At 38.9% G+C, this 16,370-nt stretch overlaps 1 protein-coding gene across 1 annotated transcript in view; it reads left to right on the forward strand.

Annotated features, from left to right (window-relative positions):
* Nucleotides 1-4,761, forward strand: part of mtpap (mitochondrial poly(A) polymerase) — a 24,381-nt gene extending 19,620 nt beyond the window's left edge. Inside the window, exons 8-9 of the mRNA XM_014018825.1 lie at nucleotides 1,317-1,390; nucleotides 3,925-4,761. Of these exons, the coding sequence (XP_013874279.1) occupies nucleotides 1,317-1,390; nucleotides 3,925-4,254 (404 nt within the window). The 3' untranslated portion in view covers nucleotides 4,255-4,761. The remainder of the gene's footprint in view (nucleotides 1-1,316; nucleotides 1,391-3,924) is intronic.
* The last annotated feature ends 11,609 nt before the right edge of the window (nucleotides 4,762-16,370 follow it).

Raw genomic sequence — 16,370 nt, forward strand, 5'->3', positions numbered from 1 at the left:
TTCTCCTCTCTGTCAACGCTTTCTGGTTTCATTTAAAAGAGTCGATCGTCAGATATTGTCCAAGATTAACCTTCAGGGTGGATATAGCTCGCTCACACCAAGGACCTGTCCATGTCATCATTTACCCAGAATGCTTTGTGTGTAAATAAAATGGCTCCATCCGTGTTGAAATATATTTTTCAAAATTTACAAAACTAAATAGCCTACAGTATTTTTACAGACTTTATTTACAGTTAAAATATGTGTTTATCAAATAAAGACTAATGTTAGAACTAATCAGGGATCAAAAAAAAAAAAAAGAACTAATCAGGGATCCCTTTAACACTGTTGTCAAGGCTACTCGTCATTATCCTATTGAGCCTGCTGTGACTTCAAGTCCCTCGCTATCTTTCAGTTTGACAAAAATAAAATGTGGAGTTTCCAATTTGGACGTATAAAATGAAAATAGAATAACCATCATTTTTTATTGTTTTGTTTTTCAATATCTGTTTTTATCAATCAATTTTTTCCATCAACACTACTTGCTAGTACAAAGTTGATTGATTTTAAAATGAAAATCAAATGACAAAAAAGTACAMAGACCATTCTTTTTTGCTACACAGCACAATTTTTGGTTTCATCTGTTACAGCAAATTGTTCAGGTCCTGAATTAGCAAAGCAGCCCCAGACCATCACACCACCACCACCGTGTTTGTTGTTGAGATTATACTGTGTTTGTTTCAGTGTAGCTGGACACACTGTCCTTTGTCTTTGTCTCATCAGTCAATAGGATATATTGTCCCAGAAGTCATGGGGATCATCAAGAAAACACAATGGTGGTGAACCTTTCCAGAAGCATGAAAGTTCACCATTATTCTGTTTTTCCCGTTTGTGGATAGCGGCTCTATTTAAGTGATTTTTACTCCAGGTTTGGCATTATTCAGGTCTGGATGTGGCACTGAAACTGATTTTAGATTTCCAGACAATTAAATACAATTAATTTATCTTTTTGAAATGTTCAGGTTGGTTTGTTGGATTTTCACTCCTATTAACTCAATCCAGTTCTTTAAAAACTGCATTATCTATTTACTTTGGTTATTTTTGTTTGATGTTAAAATTTGTTTGCTGATCTGACACATTGAAGTGACAAAAAAAGAAGAAATGACATTAAAAAAATTGTCGGGGTAAGTACATTTCCACAGTGTTCATACATAAAATAAATGTGCATAAAGTTGAAAATCTAATGACAAATGAAAGAGATGTTGTGTTGATGTAAAACCCTATAAATGATTGTTATTAGGTTTTCATTTAACGTCACATCTTTTGTTTTGTTTCAGATCATCTGCTGTGTGAATTCTTTGAGTTCTACGCCACTTTTCCTTTCAGCAGGATGTCTATAAATATCAGAAAGGTATTGTTTTAAATAACTATAATTTATCTAAACTATTTACTGATCACAGCTGCTTTCATAAAACTTTAAATGCATATCCAAATAGATATACTTTCATTTAAATATTTCATTGCAGTAACTCCCAAAGATTTGTTTCCTTAGTTCCCTTCTTGAAGAATTTGGACAGAAAATCTGTTGTGCGCACACATGAACGATGACAGAACAATTTATCAATAACAAATTCCAGATTACCTCTAAAAAACTAAACTGCACGTTTCACCACAAAAATGCCTTGATAGTCTTGAGGTTTCTCTGCACAGATTCAGGACCTCCTGTGTCGGATGCAGCAAAGCAGACGCAAATATGACCTAATCCCAGATTTGATGTGATTGATCCCATGTACAACCAATGAAGTCGCTCATATTTTTCAAACCAGTGGTCTCTCTCTGTTAATGACCTATACAATAGTCAATTTATATCAATGAATATAATTTAGATACTTAATGAAGAACCACATTAACTAAAACACATAAAGAAATTTAGCACTTAACATTTTTCAGATTTTTTTCTTTTTGTTTTTAGTTTGATTTTATTTCAGTTATAAAAGCCTGCACAGATGGAATCTGCACATCAAAACATATTTGACTGCAAATAATAAACAGTTATAATTAGTTTAGCACTAATTAGATTTTTTTTCTTATTTAGTTTTTCTCAAAATATAGCTTTCTGTTTGATTATAGTTTTTCATTTTTTTATAAATGGTGTTGGGGTTTTAATGCATTAGTGTCTCAGCAGAGACATTCAGACACCTTAATAGTTTAATAAATAGATCCCAGTGGAAAAGACGGACCTTCCTTTCTAATATATGGGACTAATACGAAGCTGGACACAGTTGAGGAAGCCTGCATGTAGGCAGTGGCCATGACCGAGGTCTATAAGCTTTCACTGGAGGTTCTGAAGCCATAAATCTGTTTAACTGTGCTACAACTCTTCAGCTCATCCACAGCACCATGGAAGGTTTTAGACTTCTCCCTGACCCAGTATTTGATCACTGATTTGATTACAACTAGTCATGACTGAAGTACGGACTGTACAGACATTTCTGCTGCTAAAACTCACAGCACTCACAGTTAAAGTCACTTTAGTAACTCATTTTAGTTTTTACACATTTTTAAAGTTTTTCAGAGCAGTGACCATAGGCTTTTTCACAAAACAAATCAGTCTGGGGCTTAGGGCTCATCAGATCTCATAATTTGAGATGGGCTTTTTCTTATAGACTATTCATACTCAAAAGAAAACCTTGCAAGGGATACATCTTGATAAGTCTCTCCACTTCAGCACACCCTACCAGAATCATCACAGACAGTGCAGTTAGAGCAGTATTTTGGAAATTTGTTGCAAACAGACCGTAACCATTTACAACACACGGTACAGGAACATGTCCCTACGCTGCAGAGTTCGCACTCCCTCCCAGCTCTCCTTGCAAAACTTGTCCAATCTCCTTTCCCGAGTTCTTTAACTATCTTTATTATTATTCAACTTTCTTTAACATTTTTACTAGAACTGTTTTAATGTCAGATATTTGCACACACTCTCAAGGGCCCAGAATGCTCGAACTGAAGCTGGACAGTCGACATTGGGTCATGTGGTTGTTTGGCGTTCGTTTTTGCACACCCCTTTCACAGCCACTGAGACACACCGCACCAAGCTCCTGGAAAACCCCAGCCCATTGCGGTAAACGTCACTGCACAGGGTTTCCTCCTGCTTGCATCTACACTTCGAGGGAAAAAAACTCACATATGCGTATTTATTTTGTCAACAAATCTGTCCCTTTTAAAGCTCCGCATTTTTTGTCAGACTCCTCCATGCACAACGTCCGCGTTTCTCYATCTAAGAGTTTTTGGCCTTTTGGCTGTCTGTTTCTGGGTACAACAGTCGGGTACCAGTGTCTGAAACACTTTCAGCATAGGCACACTTGCCCCCAAAATTGTGACCACACTACACTTCAGGTATAGTGCTGGGAGAGCTAGTTGTGACAGGGTAATGCACAAGATTAGGTCACAGCAGGTGGTAAAGAGTAGCAAACTACGCATTTTTCATCACGCAACCACATAAGCGAGATGTGAGCTTCTCATCCACTATAAATGAGGCTTTAGATGCCTTCTGGCTCCCTCAGTGTAGCTTCTGAATAGATCGTGGCAGTGCAGGGGGGTGGGGGGGGGGGGGTTGAAGCCAGCCCACATCTGATGCACCTCTGTGCCACAAAACGAGGTGGTAACAGAGCCAAAACAGTAGACACCTGAGAAGACAAGCCGGCTGCTATGATTTATGAATGGCCAGAGGCAGCATGAAGACAGACTGGTCTGAATGGCCATTTCACTGAGCAGTTTATGAAAGAGCCTATGTCATCTGCTTGCCTGTAGATGGTGCAGAGGAGATTTTTCAGTCAGCTCCTCGTGGCCCAGTTTCACGACATAAAGCTAAGGCTGTTACCATCAATAAAAACTATCCTGTCCCTGTCGTTTTCAACATTACCCCTGTACTTCTCCACTCAGGGAAAAGAGCAGAACAAACCAGAGATGACACCACTGCACATCCAGAACCCTTTCGAAACCTCCCTGAACGTCAGCAAGAACGTCAACTCCACCCAGTTGGACCGCTTTGTGGCTCTGTGTCGGGAGAGCTCCTGGCTGCTCCAGCAGGACAAAACCAACACACCCAGGGGTGCATCTGAAGACAACATTATTAAACTGTGGGGGCTCGCCTCCCTACTTTTGCCTTCACATGTCACAAGGAACAAAAGTCACAAAATCAAAAAGCAGGGTCCTTCCAGTGAGATGATCAAGGACTTTCTAGAGTCTTTGAAGAACAAAAACGAAGAATAGACCAGCTAAAGACTCCTGAGTATTTCATGGACTGCCTTTAGATTCTTGTCAGAACTGTAACCCACACATCCGTGGCACTTCTTTAAAGTCACATGGCTCACCCAAACTGTGAGAGTAGGAGGCAGCTCCAGAACATGGGTTGTAGTTACCAACATGGACACTTGAGGGTGTTACTGCAGCCTATATGTGCTTATGTTGGGTAGCTGTACATTACTGTAGACTTCCCACATTGTTCTAATAGACAATGATACTATGGACTGTTATAGATACAGCCTAATTCTGTCTTTTTACAACTTTATTGGATTTTATGTGTGAGGCTATTTTACGTTTACCATAATTTCTGCACCATATTACAGCTGGAATGGAGCTTTTACTGAAAAGTAAAATATTCATTATTGACTATGTGAGTGATGTTTAATGAATGTGGCTGGAAGGTAAATAAATTATAAATATATTACATCTTTAAAATTCCTTTATGCCCTTCAAATAAACAAATATGTTGAGTTACAAAGTCTTCTTTTAACTGAACTCACCGTTACAAGCAGCACTGAGGGAAAAAAATTTTTTCGAGGAGGCAGAACTATTTTAAATGCAGCACCAATTTAATTTAAGGTCAAATCTAAAGAGTCTTTCCTGCGACTCTACACAGGTAAAGTGCAGAAAGAAAACGGATGTATAAATTATTTAGCTTAATTATGAAAAATACCAAAATGGGTGCACTAAAAATAACCACAATTGAGAAATAACGGCCCTTCTTTTTTATTTAACTTTTAAATACATTAATTAGCTTTGTTATTTACAATCATTATTTTTTTCAAAGGGTAGATTTTTTTAAAATTGGTATCTGTGGAAAGTTTATAAATAAATTATGTGTAAGATAGCCCTTTGAACGACCTCAGTTTGGAGATATTTAGATACTGCGTATTTAGTTATATTAGTTTTTACCACATGAGCTAATGGCTAGTCAGTATGGGGCCTTTTTCAAAGTGGTTTTGAGCTGCTTTACAACAACTTTAATCTTAAAATGTCAGTAGTTAACACAAGTACTATTTTATGACCCTGTACCCTGCTTACTGGTTTGCAGTTTATTCTGACCAAAATATGAAATTACGTCAGAAGCTGATGTTTTGTTTTGCTGCATATAAACTTAAAATGACATGCAAACAACCAAATAAGGCAAAACGGTATGGTAATGTAAAGGTTTATAAAATTGCATTAGCATGCACTGCTATGAAATGTTGAAGATGAAAGATTTTTTATTTTCTAAATGGCAGTTTGGAACTGACCCGTTGTGACAAACTATTAATCTGTTAATCTGATCAGAACTAATCTGTATTTCTCCAAACTGGGTGTCATCCAAAGATCGAACTAAAACAAAGATTATTTGTTTCTAATCTTTCTGCAAAATCCCTTTCAAAAACAGCAATATCCGTCAACCGAAATGTGTTTTGTCAGGCTAATGCTAAATAGCTCCCACAGAAATGCTACAATAATGTAAAAAATGTCCAATACAAAAAATATATACTTATTTGAAGTAAATCCAGTTGTTTCATCTGAACATTTTGTAATATTGAGTCCTTTTTTTGACCCACTGTCCTGCATGTTTTAGCTGTTGTCTTTGTTTTGACACACCTGATTCAAAGAATTACCTGCTCAGAATGTCATCAAGTGTAACAGAAGCCTGTCAGTCAGTCACTACTGCAAGTTTTCCTCCCCATCGCACTCCGTCCTCACTCCAATTACATCTACGTCCTCTCTAACCGAATTTATGTATCTCATCTTTGTCTTTTTCCTGGCAGCTGCATCTCTTACATCCCTCTACCAATATAACCCACTGTCCCTCCTCTGGACATGCCCAAACCATCTCAGCCTGGTCTCTCTAACTTTATCTCCCAGTGGTTCAAGCTGTGCTGTACCCCTGATGAGCTCATTCTCAATCTTATCCATCCATGTCACTCCTAAAAAGAACGTTCAGTTCTGTCTTCAAACCATACAAACGGCTGGTCTCACTGCTCTCTTGTAAATCTTTCCTTTGACCTTTGCTGCCACCCTTTTGTCACAAATCACTCCTGCAACATTTCTCCATCCTATACCTGGACTCTCTTCTTCACCTCATAACGACTCTCCTTGTTTTCCTGAACAGCTGAGCCCAAGTCCTGCACCTTTGGGACCCCTGCTCCTTGTAGTCATGTTGGTTCAATGGTATAAAAATATGGATTTATTCAGATTGCAGTGACTCTTGTTCTAGGTTAAGCCTGAGTTTTCTGTAAGCTGCCCTCTTAGTTTGCCAAAACGATTGTTGAGCTTAAAATGTGTCAAAAGGTAAGAAATCTTGGTGAGCAACAACAACAAAAAAATGCTTAATGAATTTAAAATGTATTTTTCCTCATTTTAATAGGTAAGCTGAGTCATTGTGTTGCATTGATTCTACAATGATTTGGAATTAAACTCTTCAAATTAAATGATTTTTGTTGATGTTTTGAATGACAGAGCTGTTCCATCAATCTAAATCAAGTATACCTTTGGATGCATGCAGTTTTAAATTTCCTCACACTAATCATATGACTYTCTTGTCTTATTGATGGGAGATATTGTCATTCTGGAAAAAAAAGCCACTAATGTTTCCCAGTTTCTCACACCCAAAAATCAAAAAGCTAGCAGAAAATGCCCAAATTTTGTCAGCAAAAAGCTTCCTGTTTCCTGCCAGATTGCATGTTACATTCATATATACTGTAGAAGCAGTCGGCCAGCTTTGTGGTGAAGTCTCTTGAATTCCCCCTCTCTGAAAACCCCACGTTCTGCTGTGCCAGACTTGCTGCCTACACTTCCAGACAAAGAGATGTCTTTTAATTTCAGCTTCCAATGTCTGTTTTTACATCCTCTAAAATGTGGCTAATTTTAGAGTTGGTTAAAAAAAAGTTTTTTTTTTTTTGGTTTGTGTTTTAAACTTGATTGTGAACATGTGTGTGAGATAATAGAGTATAGGCTACAACTTCACGTCCAATCAGAGTGGACGAGTGTGTTTATATTCAAGCCCCTGGGACAAAGTTTGAGGAGTGGGGCGTGTGCGGCCCAAAGCTGTTTTTCTGCTCTTTTTCAGCAGGCGGTAGAGTGGTGAGGGAGAATAGACTTTTAACTACCTCCCCTTCTCCTGCAGCCACCTCCTCGCCGTTTGCGAAAGGGGGGTGGGGGGTACGGCTCAGATAGGAGGAGAGCAGTTTTGAACTAAACTCTGCTGTCCCTGTCTCCTCACTGCCGGCCTATATTTCTCTGTCTGATTTGGCGTGTCCTCCTCTCTATCAGTGATTTGTTGTCACAGAGTGGCAGCATTCTTTCAGGTCAGCACAGTTTGTTTATTTCCGTGAGTCTGGTTCAGACTCTGGTGAAGCAACATGGTGGTTACCAAACATGGTGGTTAGAGAGGGATTGGGAGGGGAAATAAATCACCCTCTGAGAATTGGATGAAATGTGACTGMTGAGTAGTAGTAGTAGTAGTTCTTTATTCGTTTCATTTGTAACACAGATTAACAAAGTACAGAAAAACATGCAATCAAAATCTGGGTGCTGTGTGTTTTGGGGGTTCATTTTGCACGAGCTGTACCCGTCACAGCAGTGGGTCTTTTTGATTTAGAAAGCACATTGCTGCTGTTCTACTTTTTTCCTCTAAATTTATAGACCTCTCGGTGCGATGGTGTTCTCTCTCCATTCATTGAACAGTTTATGGGATAATTGTGGGGATAGATAGAAACTGTTGCTACTTGCCAAAAGGTTACCACTTTCCATTGTCAAGGTTAATAATATTTTTTTCTTGCTTTTTCTGACCATTATAAAGTCAAGGTTTTATGGGACCGTTTGACAGAGATAAAGCACATCAGTCTTCAAAGAGGCCAAGCCTGTCTGTGTTGAAAAAAAAAAACATTTCCAGCAGAGTTCCTTCTCTGACCCACCTTGGTCTCCGAATGATTACAAAAGTGCAGGATGGATGAGTATATTTAGAGGGAGTCCACAGGTTTAGTGGGACAGTTGATGTTGTAGCCTTTTTCTAGACTTCTAATGCGCTTCAAGTGCCAGAAAGAATCTAAAAATAAAAAAGTGGCTTGAGGTTTTGGAGAGAAAAAAAAGAAKCATAGAAGTTATTTGAGAAAAACATTTATGAGATAAAAAAGAAAACAAGAGAAAGAAACGGAGGTGGGAAATCTAGAGGGTCCTGGCACGGATTTGAAGTTGAATTTCGCCCATAGCGCCCGTCCCTCATGGCGCGCAATTCAAAGCAAGTCCTGCTTTAGAAGAACATGGAAGAACATTGTGTTTGTTGTGAAACTCTTATCAGCTGGAGCACTTTCAGCAGTGGCTTTATCAAGCCAGCTGATCACGGCACCACTCCTTCCATTTACTCTCACGGACTCCACAAAGACCCGTAAGCCAAGTGGAAAAAACTCATTTCCAAAGCACTTCCCCTCTCAGTTCCATGAATTGTCCCCCACAGTGTTGGTGTAGTTTCTGTTGGTTTCAATGGTTAAGTGTCCTTAGCAGACCTGCTTACTCAGCATCTTTAGCACCAGGGCTGGTTTTGTGAAGAAGGTGTTAAAAGGGATTAACAAGCTGAGGATGCTGAGGTTCAATGCATGGATCTGCAGCTGAGTTTTGGTATTTATCTGCAGAGGTGTTGGCCAAATAAAAGGTTTTAAAATTATCATACACTTAAGTGCTCCCTGCCGAAACAAAACAGAAAAAAGTCAAACACAAAGTTGCCTAACTGGGGCTTGTTGCAGATCATGGGAAGCCAGAGTGTTGTGGTTTACACATTATTATATTTTTCCTGGACAGCTAACATGCAACATTCATTCATTCATTGATCAATCAACAAATATATGGGTACAGAGAGGCTCACATAATATTGTTTGGAAACTGCGTTTTCATAGGTTTTCACCAAGGTCTACTGATTGGCTTCGTGTCAAAGTCAAATGTTTACACTTACATATAGTGTACAGTATATTTAATTACTGACAATCTATTGAACAGTGAGTAATAAAACAGGTTTTTTGTTTATAATCCAGRATCTGTTCAGAATCATTTTATTGTTAATGCTGTATATTTTAAAACTGTCAAACACCAGTTGATCAACTCAATTTATACAAGATAAAATGTCTAGCAGCAGTAATAAGGCGTTCTTTCTTATAAATCAATTAATATGGGACAAACATTTCTGAAATTCATTCAAAACACACAGTTTGTCTGTAAACCAGACAAGTCACAGGAAGACAGCCAACACAAGTCTGCACTTCTCAGAGACCAAAGACTGCTCTGTCTGCTATTTATTGATTRCAGCAGCCTTTAACACTGTGTTAGTAAAGCTGTCTACTCTGGGTGTACTCTGTAACTGGGTCACAGAATTGAAAACTAGCAGGTCCCAGTTAGGCTGTGAAACAGCACCTCCAAAATAAATGTTATAAATACAGGAACCCCACAAGGTCGTGTTCTAAGTCCTTTGATGTATTCTCTTTCTATTGGACTGTCACTGCTCAGCATAACTCCATCCATCCATCCACCCACCCATCCATCCATCCATCCATCCATCNATCCATCCTTCCATCCATCCATCCATCCATCCATCCATCCATCCATCCATCCATCCATCCATCCATCCATCCATCTTTTACCTGCCTGTTTCTGTTCAGGGTTTCAAGAAGCTGCCATTTATAGGGGTTAGACAATGAAACTGAAACACTTGTCATTTTAGTGCGGGAGGTTTCATTGCTAAATTGGACCAGCCTGGTGGCTAATATTCATTAATTGCACATTGCACCAGTAAGAGCAGAGTGTGAAGGTTCAGTTAGCAGGGTAAGAGCACAGTTTTTCTCAAAACTTTGCAATGCACACATTATGGGTGACATACCAGAGCTTAAAGAGGACAAATTGTTGGTGCACGTCTTGCTGGAGCATCTGTGACCAAGACATCTTCTTTGTGATGTATCAAGAGCCACATTATCCAGGGTAATGTCAGCATACCACCAAGAAGGATGAACCACATCCAACAGCATTAACTGGACGCAAGAGGAAGCTGTCTGAAAGGAATGTTATGGTCTAAAACCAGGTGTTTCAGTTTTTTTGTCTAACCCCTGTATCTCCAGCAGTCATTGCGCTAAAGGTGGGGAACAACTTGGACTTGTTGCTGATTCACCACAGATGCTGCTGCTGTCATTTTACTGATTTCTAGAGGGGGTGAATCAAACCACAGATGGAGGTGACTTGGCTTGTGAAATAGAACACCAATAAAACAAAATAAAATTATTGACACTTAACGGAACAGGGGACATCACCCACCACTGCATATTGGAGACCGAGGAGAAAGTGGACAGATTGCAAGACACTAAAAATCTCCAAGGATCTCTTCAAAATCACAAACTTGGCTCTAATTCAGCGTTGGGGCTGTCCGGCACATTTGATCACCTGTGTGTGGCACTTGTATTGACAAGGCTGTGCCAAGGCTAGTGGGGCATGAAGAAAAGATGAAGGATACAATGGTGGTAGAGATAATGTTGGTCCTGAACCACACCCCCTGATTCCCCCCCACTCCACTCCCAACTTCCCAAGTTTAACTTATATCTCCCCACTTTTCCATTAGAGCTTAATCTGCGGTGAGGACTTTATCAGAGCTGTGTGAGAGCCTGCCTGTCTGCTACGACCTTGGCTTACTTCACTGGTCAAACTTGTGGAAGAAGAAGCACAGACTGTATTTACTCACTTCTAAAGTTCATTTAATACCAGAGCAATCTGAAAAGAAAAATAAAACATTGCACTATGATAGAACAGAAATCTTTTAGATAAAAATAAAACTTAATGCGGTGGACAGAATTTTTTTTCTAAACACTGACAGTTATTTTCTGGACCTGAGATTTTGTCTTTAGCACTGACAATGGTTTGGTTCTAATTCAATACTCAATTTCAGCATTTATTTTTCTGTTTGCTTGTCTAAATGTATAAGAGTGAGGTGCTGCCTCAAGTGAGGGAGTTTAGGTAGATATTTGTTTATGAGTGAGGGAAGAAAAGGGCATGTCATTCTCAGAGATTGGTGTAGCTTTTGCAGTATTGCAGACTCTGTACCGGTCTATTGTGGTGAAAAGTAAGCCAACTGCAAGACAAAGCACTTTGTTTACTGGTCAATCACCTATGAGCACAAACATTGGGTAGTGACTGAAAGAATACAGATTAAGTAGCTGGGTTCTCCATTAGAGGCAGGGTGAGAAGTTCAGTTATCTGGGAGAAACCCAGAGTAGAGCCACCTCTCCCCCTAATCAAGAGGAACCAAGTGAGATGGTTTGGGCATCTGTTAAAGAGGCCCCATGAATGCCTCCCTAGAAGGTGTTCCGGGCATGTTCAACTGAAAGGAGACCCTGGATAAAACCCAGAGCATGCTGGAGAGACTGTCTCTCATCTGATCTGGGAATGCCTTGGAATCCTTCTAGAAGAAGTGTGAAAAGAGATCTCTGGACCTCCTTGCTTTAGTTGCTGCCACCGTGATCCAATTTCAGATCAGATGATCAGATGGACAAATGAATGGATGCTTGTTTGTATACAGTTTGGCTGTAGGTGACAGTTTATGAGTGATCAGCACTAAATTGTCTTTTTGCATTCTTTAAAAGTTGACATATTGTACTTTTATATCCTTCTTTTCCACATTTAAATGATTAATTTGGGGTCTATATAAAGTGGAACTGCAATGCTTTGGTCTGAATTCATCCCTATTTTAACTTTACCAGCCACTCTTCCTCCCCTTTTCTGAGGTGTGTTTCAGATCAACTCGTTTTGAGGCTGTCTTTTTAAATCCAAATCAGGCGCTCCATTCTAGTTTTATAAAGGGGTGTTATGATTATAAAGCTGCACAGAAGCTTTTTATTTACAAATTAATTAGAAGATGTGAACAACAGAAGACTTGACACATGTAGCCAGAGGAGAATGAAGACCACCAAATTGTAGTTGGTAAGTCCAGACCTTATCAGTTCTGTCACAAATATTTTTGATGTAATAGTTTCGAAAATGTCAGAGAATAAAAAAAAATTAACAGGTTGAACCAAAAAGAATATTAAAATGTCATTGCAGCACCGGAAGACACCAAATAAATAAATTAAATTAAAGAGACTCCAACTACACAACAAAATGTGTTTACCAGATAAAAACATGGATTTTGCGTATGACCTCTTTAAGTCTTTTTTTTCATCAGCAGATGATGATGCAGTGAGAACATGTAGTGAGAAAAGCTGAATTATCCCAAACAAGGATGCAACCGAACAGGAATCTTAATTTCTCCCATCAATAAGTCAATACCATATAAATATAATTATATTATTACATTAGTGTATATAATTTTTAATTATTTTATCATTCCTTTTTATTTAATTTTTGACCAGTGTTGGTGTTTGTCTTTCACAAGGGGGGGCTGTAGCACCATCAGCACCCTCAGTTCCCACAGCATTTTGTGTGCCAACTACTTATGACACTTTATTGATGTACAGTGTTGTGATTAAAATAAATATCAGTTAATAACTAGTGGTAAAATGAGTCAAACAGACTTTGTTTCCCTTTCAACATATTTTTTGTCCAACTCTTTTCTAAGTTAAGGCTTCCACTGGCTTGATTCTGATGTGATGACATCCATTCCTGATTCAATTAAAGATACAATTCAGAGCTTCTGCTTTTATAATCAAAGCTAGGAGCTCCTGTTTTGTCCCATTATTTTTTCAATCGAAGCTACAGCCATTCATTTCTGCTTTTTTGCTAGAGTACAGATTCAGTCTTTCACAGGTTTTTGTTTCTGTAAATCTTAAAAATTCCTCTTTTGTTCATGGATTTGCGATCTGTKCAGGCTGTACCGCACCCCTCACCTGCTGACTGCAGAACTCCAGCCCCCACCAGGAACAGGATCAGTACARAAAATGAATGGATGAATAGCACTTCTATGCATGATTGATTTCAGATGTTCCATGTAGGTGGCTGGAGAATTCTTGAAATAGTTTCCCTGCCCTGCCCCCTCACTTTATTCCAGTCAGTTCAATCTGGAGACATTTGTACAGAAATAGTGGGAGTGACAGAAAAAAATACTAGACGGGCTGAAAATAAGACTTGGAGTGGCGACAACCTACAAAGATGGCCAGAAAACTCAACTCAGATTAGAGGGGTTATTATGCCTCACTCAATTAAAAGTTCAAAATTATTATTTGAACCACTGGTTGGACCTAAAATATATATAGRTGTAATTTGTTGCTGCTTCCCCAAATTTTATCTTGTTTATCATAAATTTTTTTTCTTAAGCCCAAATGTTTCGTAGTTAGAAAATGTGCAAAGTCGCCRGGTCACACGTCATTCGAGATAAACACTGAGGCAGCTGTGAAAACGCCACTGCGAGGGAACAATTTTAACAGATAAATACACGTCATTATACAGACATGATGTATTTGCTCTAAATTAATTTGTGTTCAACATTCCTTTAAGATTATAGATAAGAGTTTTCATTAACATTTTAAAATATTAATCTGCTTTTGAGCTTGTTTTGGTAACATTTTTGTTGCCACAGTTCATTGAGAGTATATTGTTATGTATATTGCTAAATATAGGCAAAAAATCCCAACTAATTGTCATTTAGTAAAGTAKTGGGTACCAAGGCGGTGGCAGAGACAGACAATTTGGGGTGGCCAGATTGGGACCACTGCTCACACAGAAGTGGCCCAAAAAATAACCTTTTTTATTCCTTCATGACAATTTTCTGAGGATCTAATTGTGTTTGTTTGTCATTTCTCTCATTTACTGACATAGGCAGTGACTATCATGTAGAAAYACATAATGAGAATTTTGAGCATTTTGCATGTAGAAACGGATTCACCAAAATGTTGTTGGCAAAGCTTGTTGGTGGCCAAAGATTTGTCTATGGTGACCATACCCAGCACCCMCTTTCTCCACCCCTGCTGGTAGGACCTAAAATAATTAAATACATTGAATATCTCGTGGCTTGCTCAGTTCATTAGTAAAAGCGAACAAGAGGAATAAAATTCCAAAATTCAAAATAAACTGAAAGACTAAACAACAATGAAAGCTGTAATAATAATTTATTGGTAAATACATACAATTATGTTAAAAATAAATTTGTCACAAGTTACAAAATTATATTTTCACAAATAAAAACTTAAAATTGCACTTTCTATTATAGACCCCTAGTTCGTAAAAAGTTCTACCATGCTTCATCATTTCACCTCATCCAGTGGCGTCTCTGCCAGAATTAGCCAAAAGAATTGTAAAAAATCAAATGAACAAAACAAGCGCGGTCACATCTGTCAAATTTATTTGTGATGTGAGTTTGTTTAAACAAATGAACATCTGACTTCTGACCACAATGCAGAGCGCACAGAAAACTATGAAATGGTCTAATTTTGTAGGGCCACACTCCACTCMAGTCGGTGGCAGTAATGCACCAAAATGTTGCTCAGAGAAGAATATACAGTATGTCTTTAAGTTATAAATGAACTTATATCATGAATTCCCATATTTAACAACATTGATATTTAATTTGTGCATACATTTTAAGTGATAAACACAATGCTAACTGCATTAGGTTTGTTATGGTGTTGTGACTTTAGCATCTACACTAACTGTTGGTCAGCAGCCCAWATATGATTTTTGAGCATATTTTTTGTGCACTCTTTATTAGGTTTAACAATATATAAATCTGTGTTTATTTAGGCAAAATAAATTGTTTTATTCAAATAGTAAATATGTATTTTTGTCTCTGTGGTTCAGCTTTGAAAGAACATCATAAGCTTACCAGTTGTTTCCTAGTAGTTATGAACAAACCTTATAATTGATATAAATGAACAATCGTTTGTTAATCACATTTCAGCCCCATGAAGAGTCGTTATTGAATCGTGAGGTGCCTAAAGAGTCCAACCCCCACAGTTTATGCACAGAGCATGGGTGTGGCGTGGCCAGAATCCACATCGGGCCTCTGCATTTATCCCTCTGTCACCTCTCTCTCTAATCGTTATCGTCCTGACACTAACCCTGTAAACCCAGAGCGAACAGAAGCATGGCTCTGTGTTTGTTTTCCTTCAGACAACTGTCTGCCCCCTCTCTTTAAATCTGATAACAAACCTTACATCTCCTTTGGCTTAATTGCTTTCGGGATCACGTCTAAGGCAAGGGTGGAAAATTCCACAACTGTTAGGATAGCTTCACTCCTGAGTCACCTCGGTCCAAATTAAAGGCATGTGTGGAATTTCGTGCCAGATGGGGAAGAAGCAGATGATGAAGACATGAGAGTGAATAATGTAGAGGAGTTTCAGAAAGAAGCGACCCACGACCACTTATTTTTTTCTTCTCACCTCGTCTTCATTTGTGTCATCCCCCCTGGACAAACACACATGCACGGGTTTCCGGGGAATAAAGGCATTATAGAAGGGTGGGCTGGGCTTCACATGCTCCAGATGTCTCTGTAATCGAAAGCAAATAAACAGAGCCACATCGCATGTTGGTTTCTGCTTCAGACAAGCTGACCTCACCAGCTGGAGAGATGAAATCCTGCTGTTAGAGTGTGGAGGCTTAAGACCACTTCTCTTCACTTCCACACCTTCTGCCCAAACACAGCAGAGGAAGGCACACCCTGCACCCCAAGACAAAAAAACAAAACACTGATCTCATTTCACAGTCTTGGCACAAGTGTTTTAAGAACAAACAGCTCTGCAGCAGTGGCAGAGCCAGACATATTTTCAGGGGTGGTCAGACTGGGACCACTACTCACACAGGGGTGACCAGACAGGGACCACTACTCACACAGGGGTGGCCAGACTGGGACCACTACTCACACAGGGGTGGCCAGGAAAATTACATAATTTTTTACTTGAAAGTTTCTGCATATATTTGCATTTTGGTCATTTCCTTATGTCCCTATACAGGCAGTGACTACCTTATAAATATGGGTGTCAGAACCAGTTTGAAAGTAGGGGGACAGACTGTTGGGGGGTCTGGGGGTCCACCCCCAGAAAATTTTAAATGAAATACATGCCGTTTCCTGTATTCTGGTGTATTTTACCAGGTTGTTTAACATACTTTTACCTACATAAATTAACACT

The sequence above is a fragment of the Austrofundulus limnaeus genome, unplaced genomic scaffold (genome assembly GCF_001266775.1).
Source record: "Austrofundulus limnaeus strain Quisiro unplaced genomic scaffold, Austrofundulus_limnaeus-1.0 Scaffold203, whole genome shotgun sequence".
Classification (NCBI taxonomy): domain Eukaryota; kingdom Metazoa; phylum Chordata; class Actinopteri; order Cyprinodontiformes; family Rivulidae; genus Austrofundulus; species Austrofundulus limnaeus.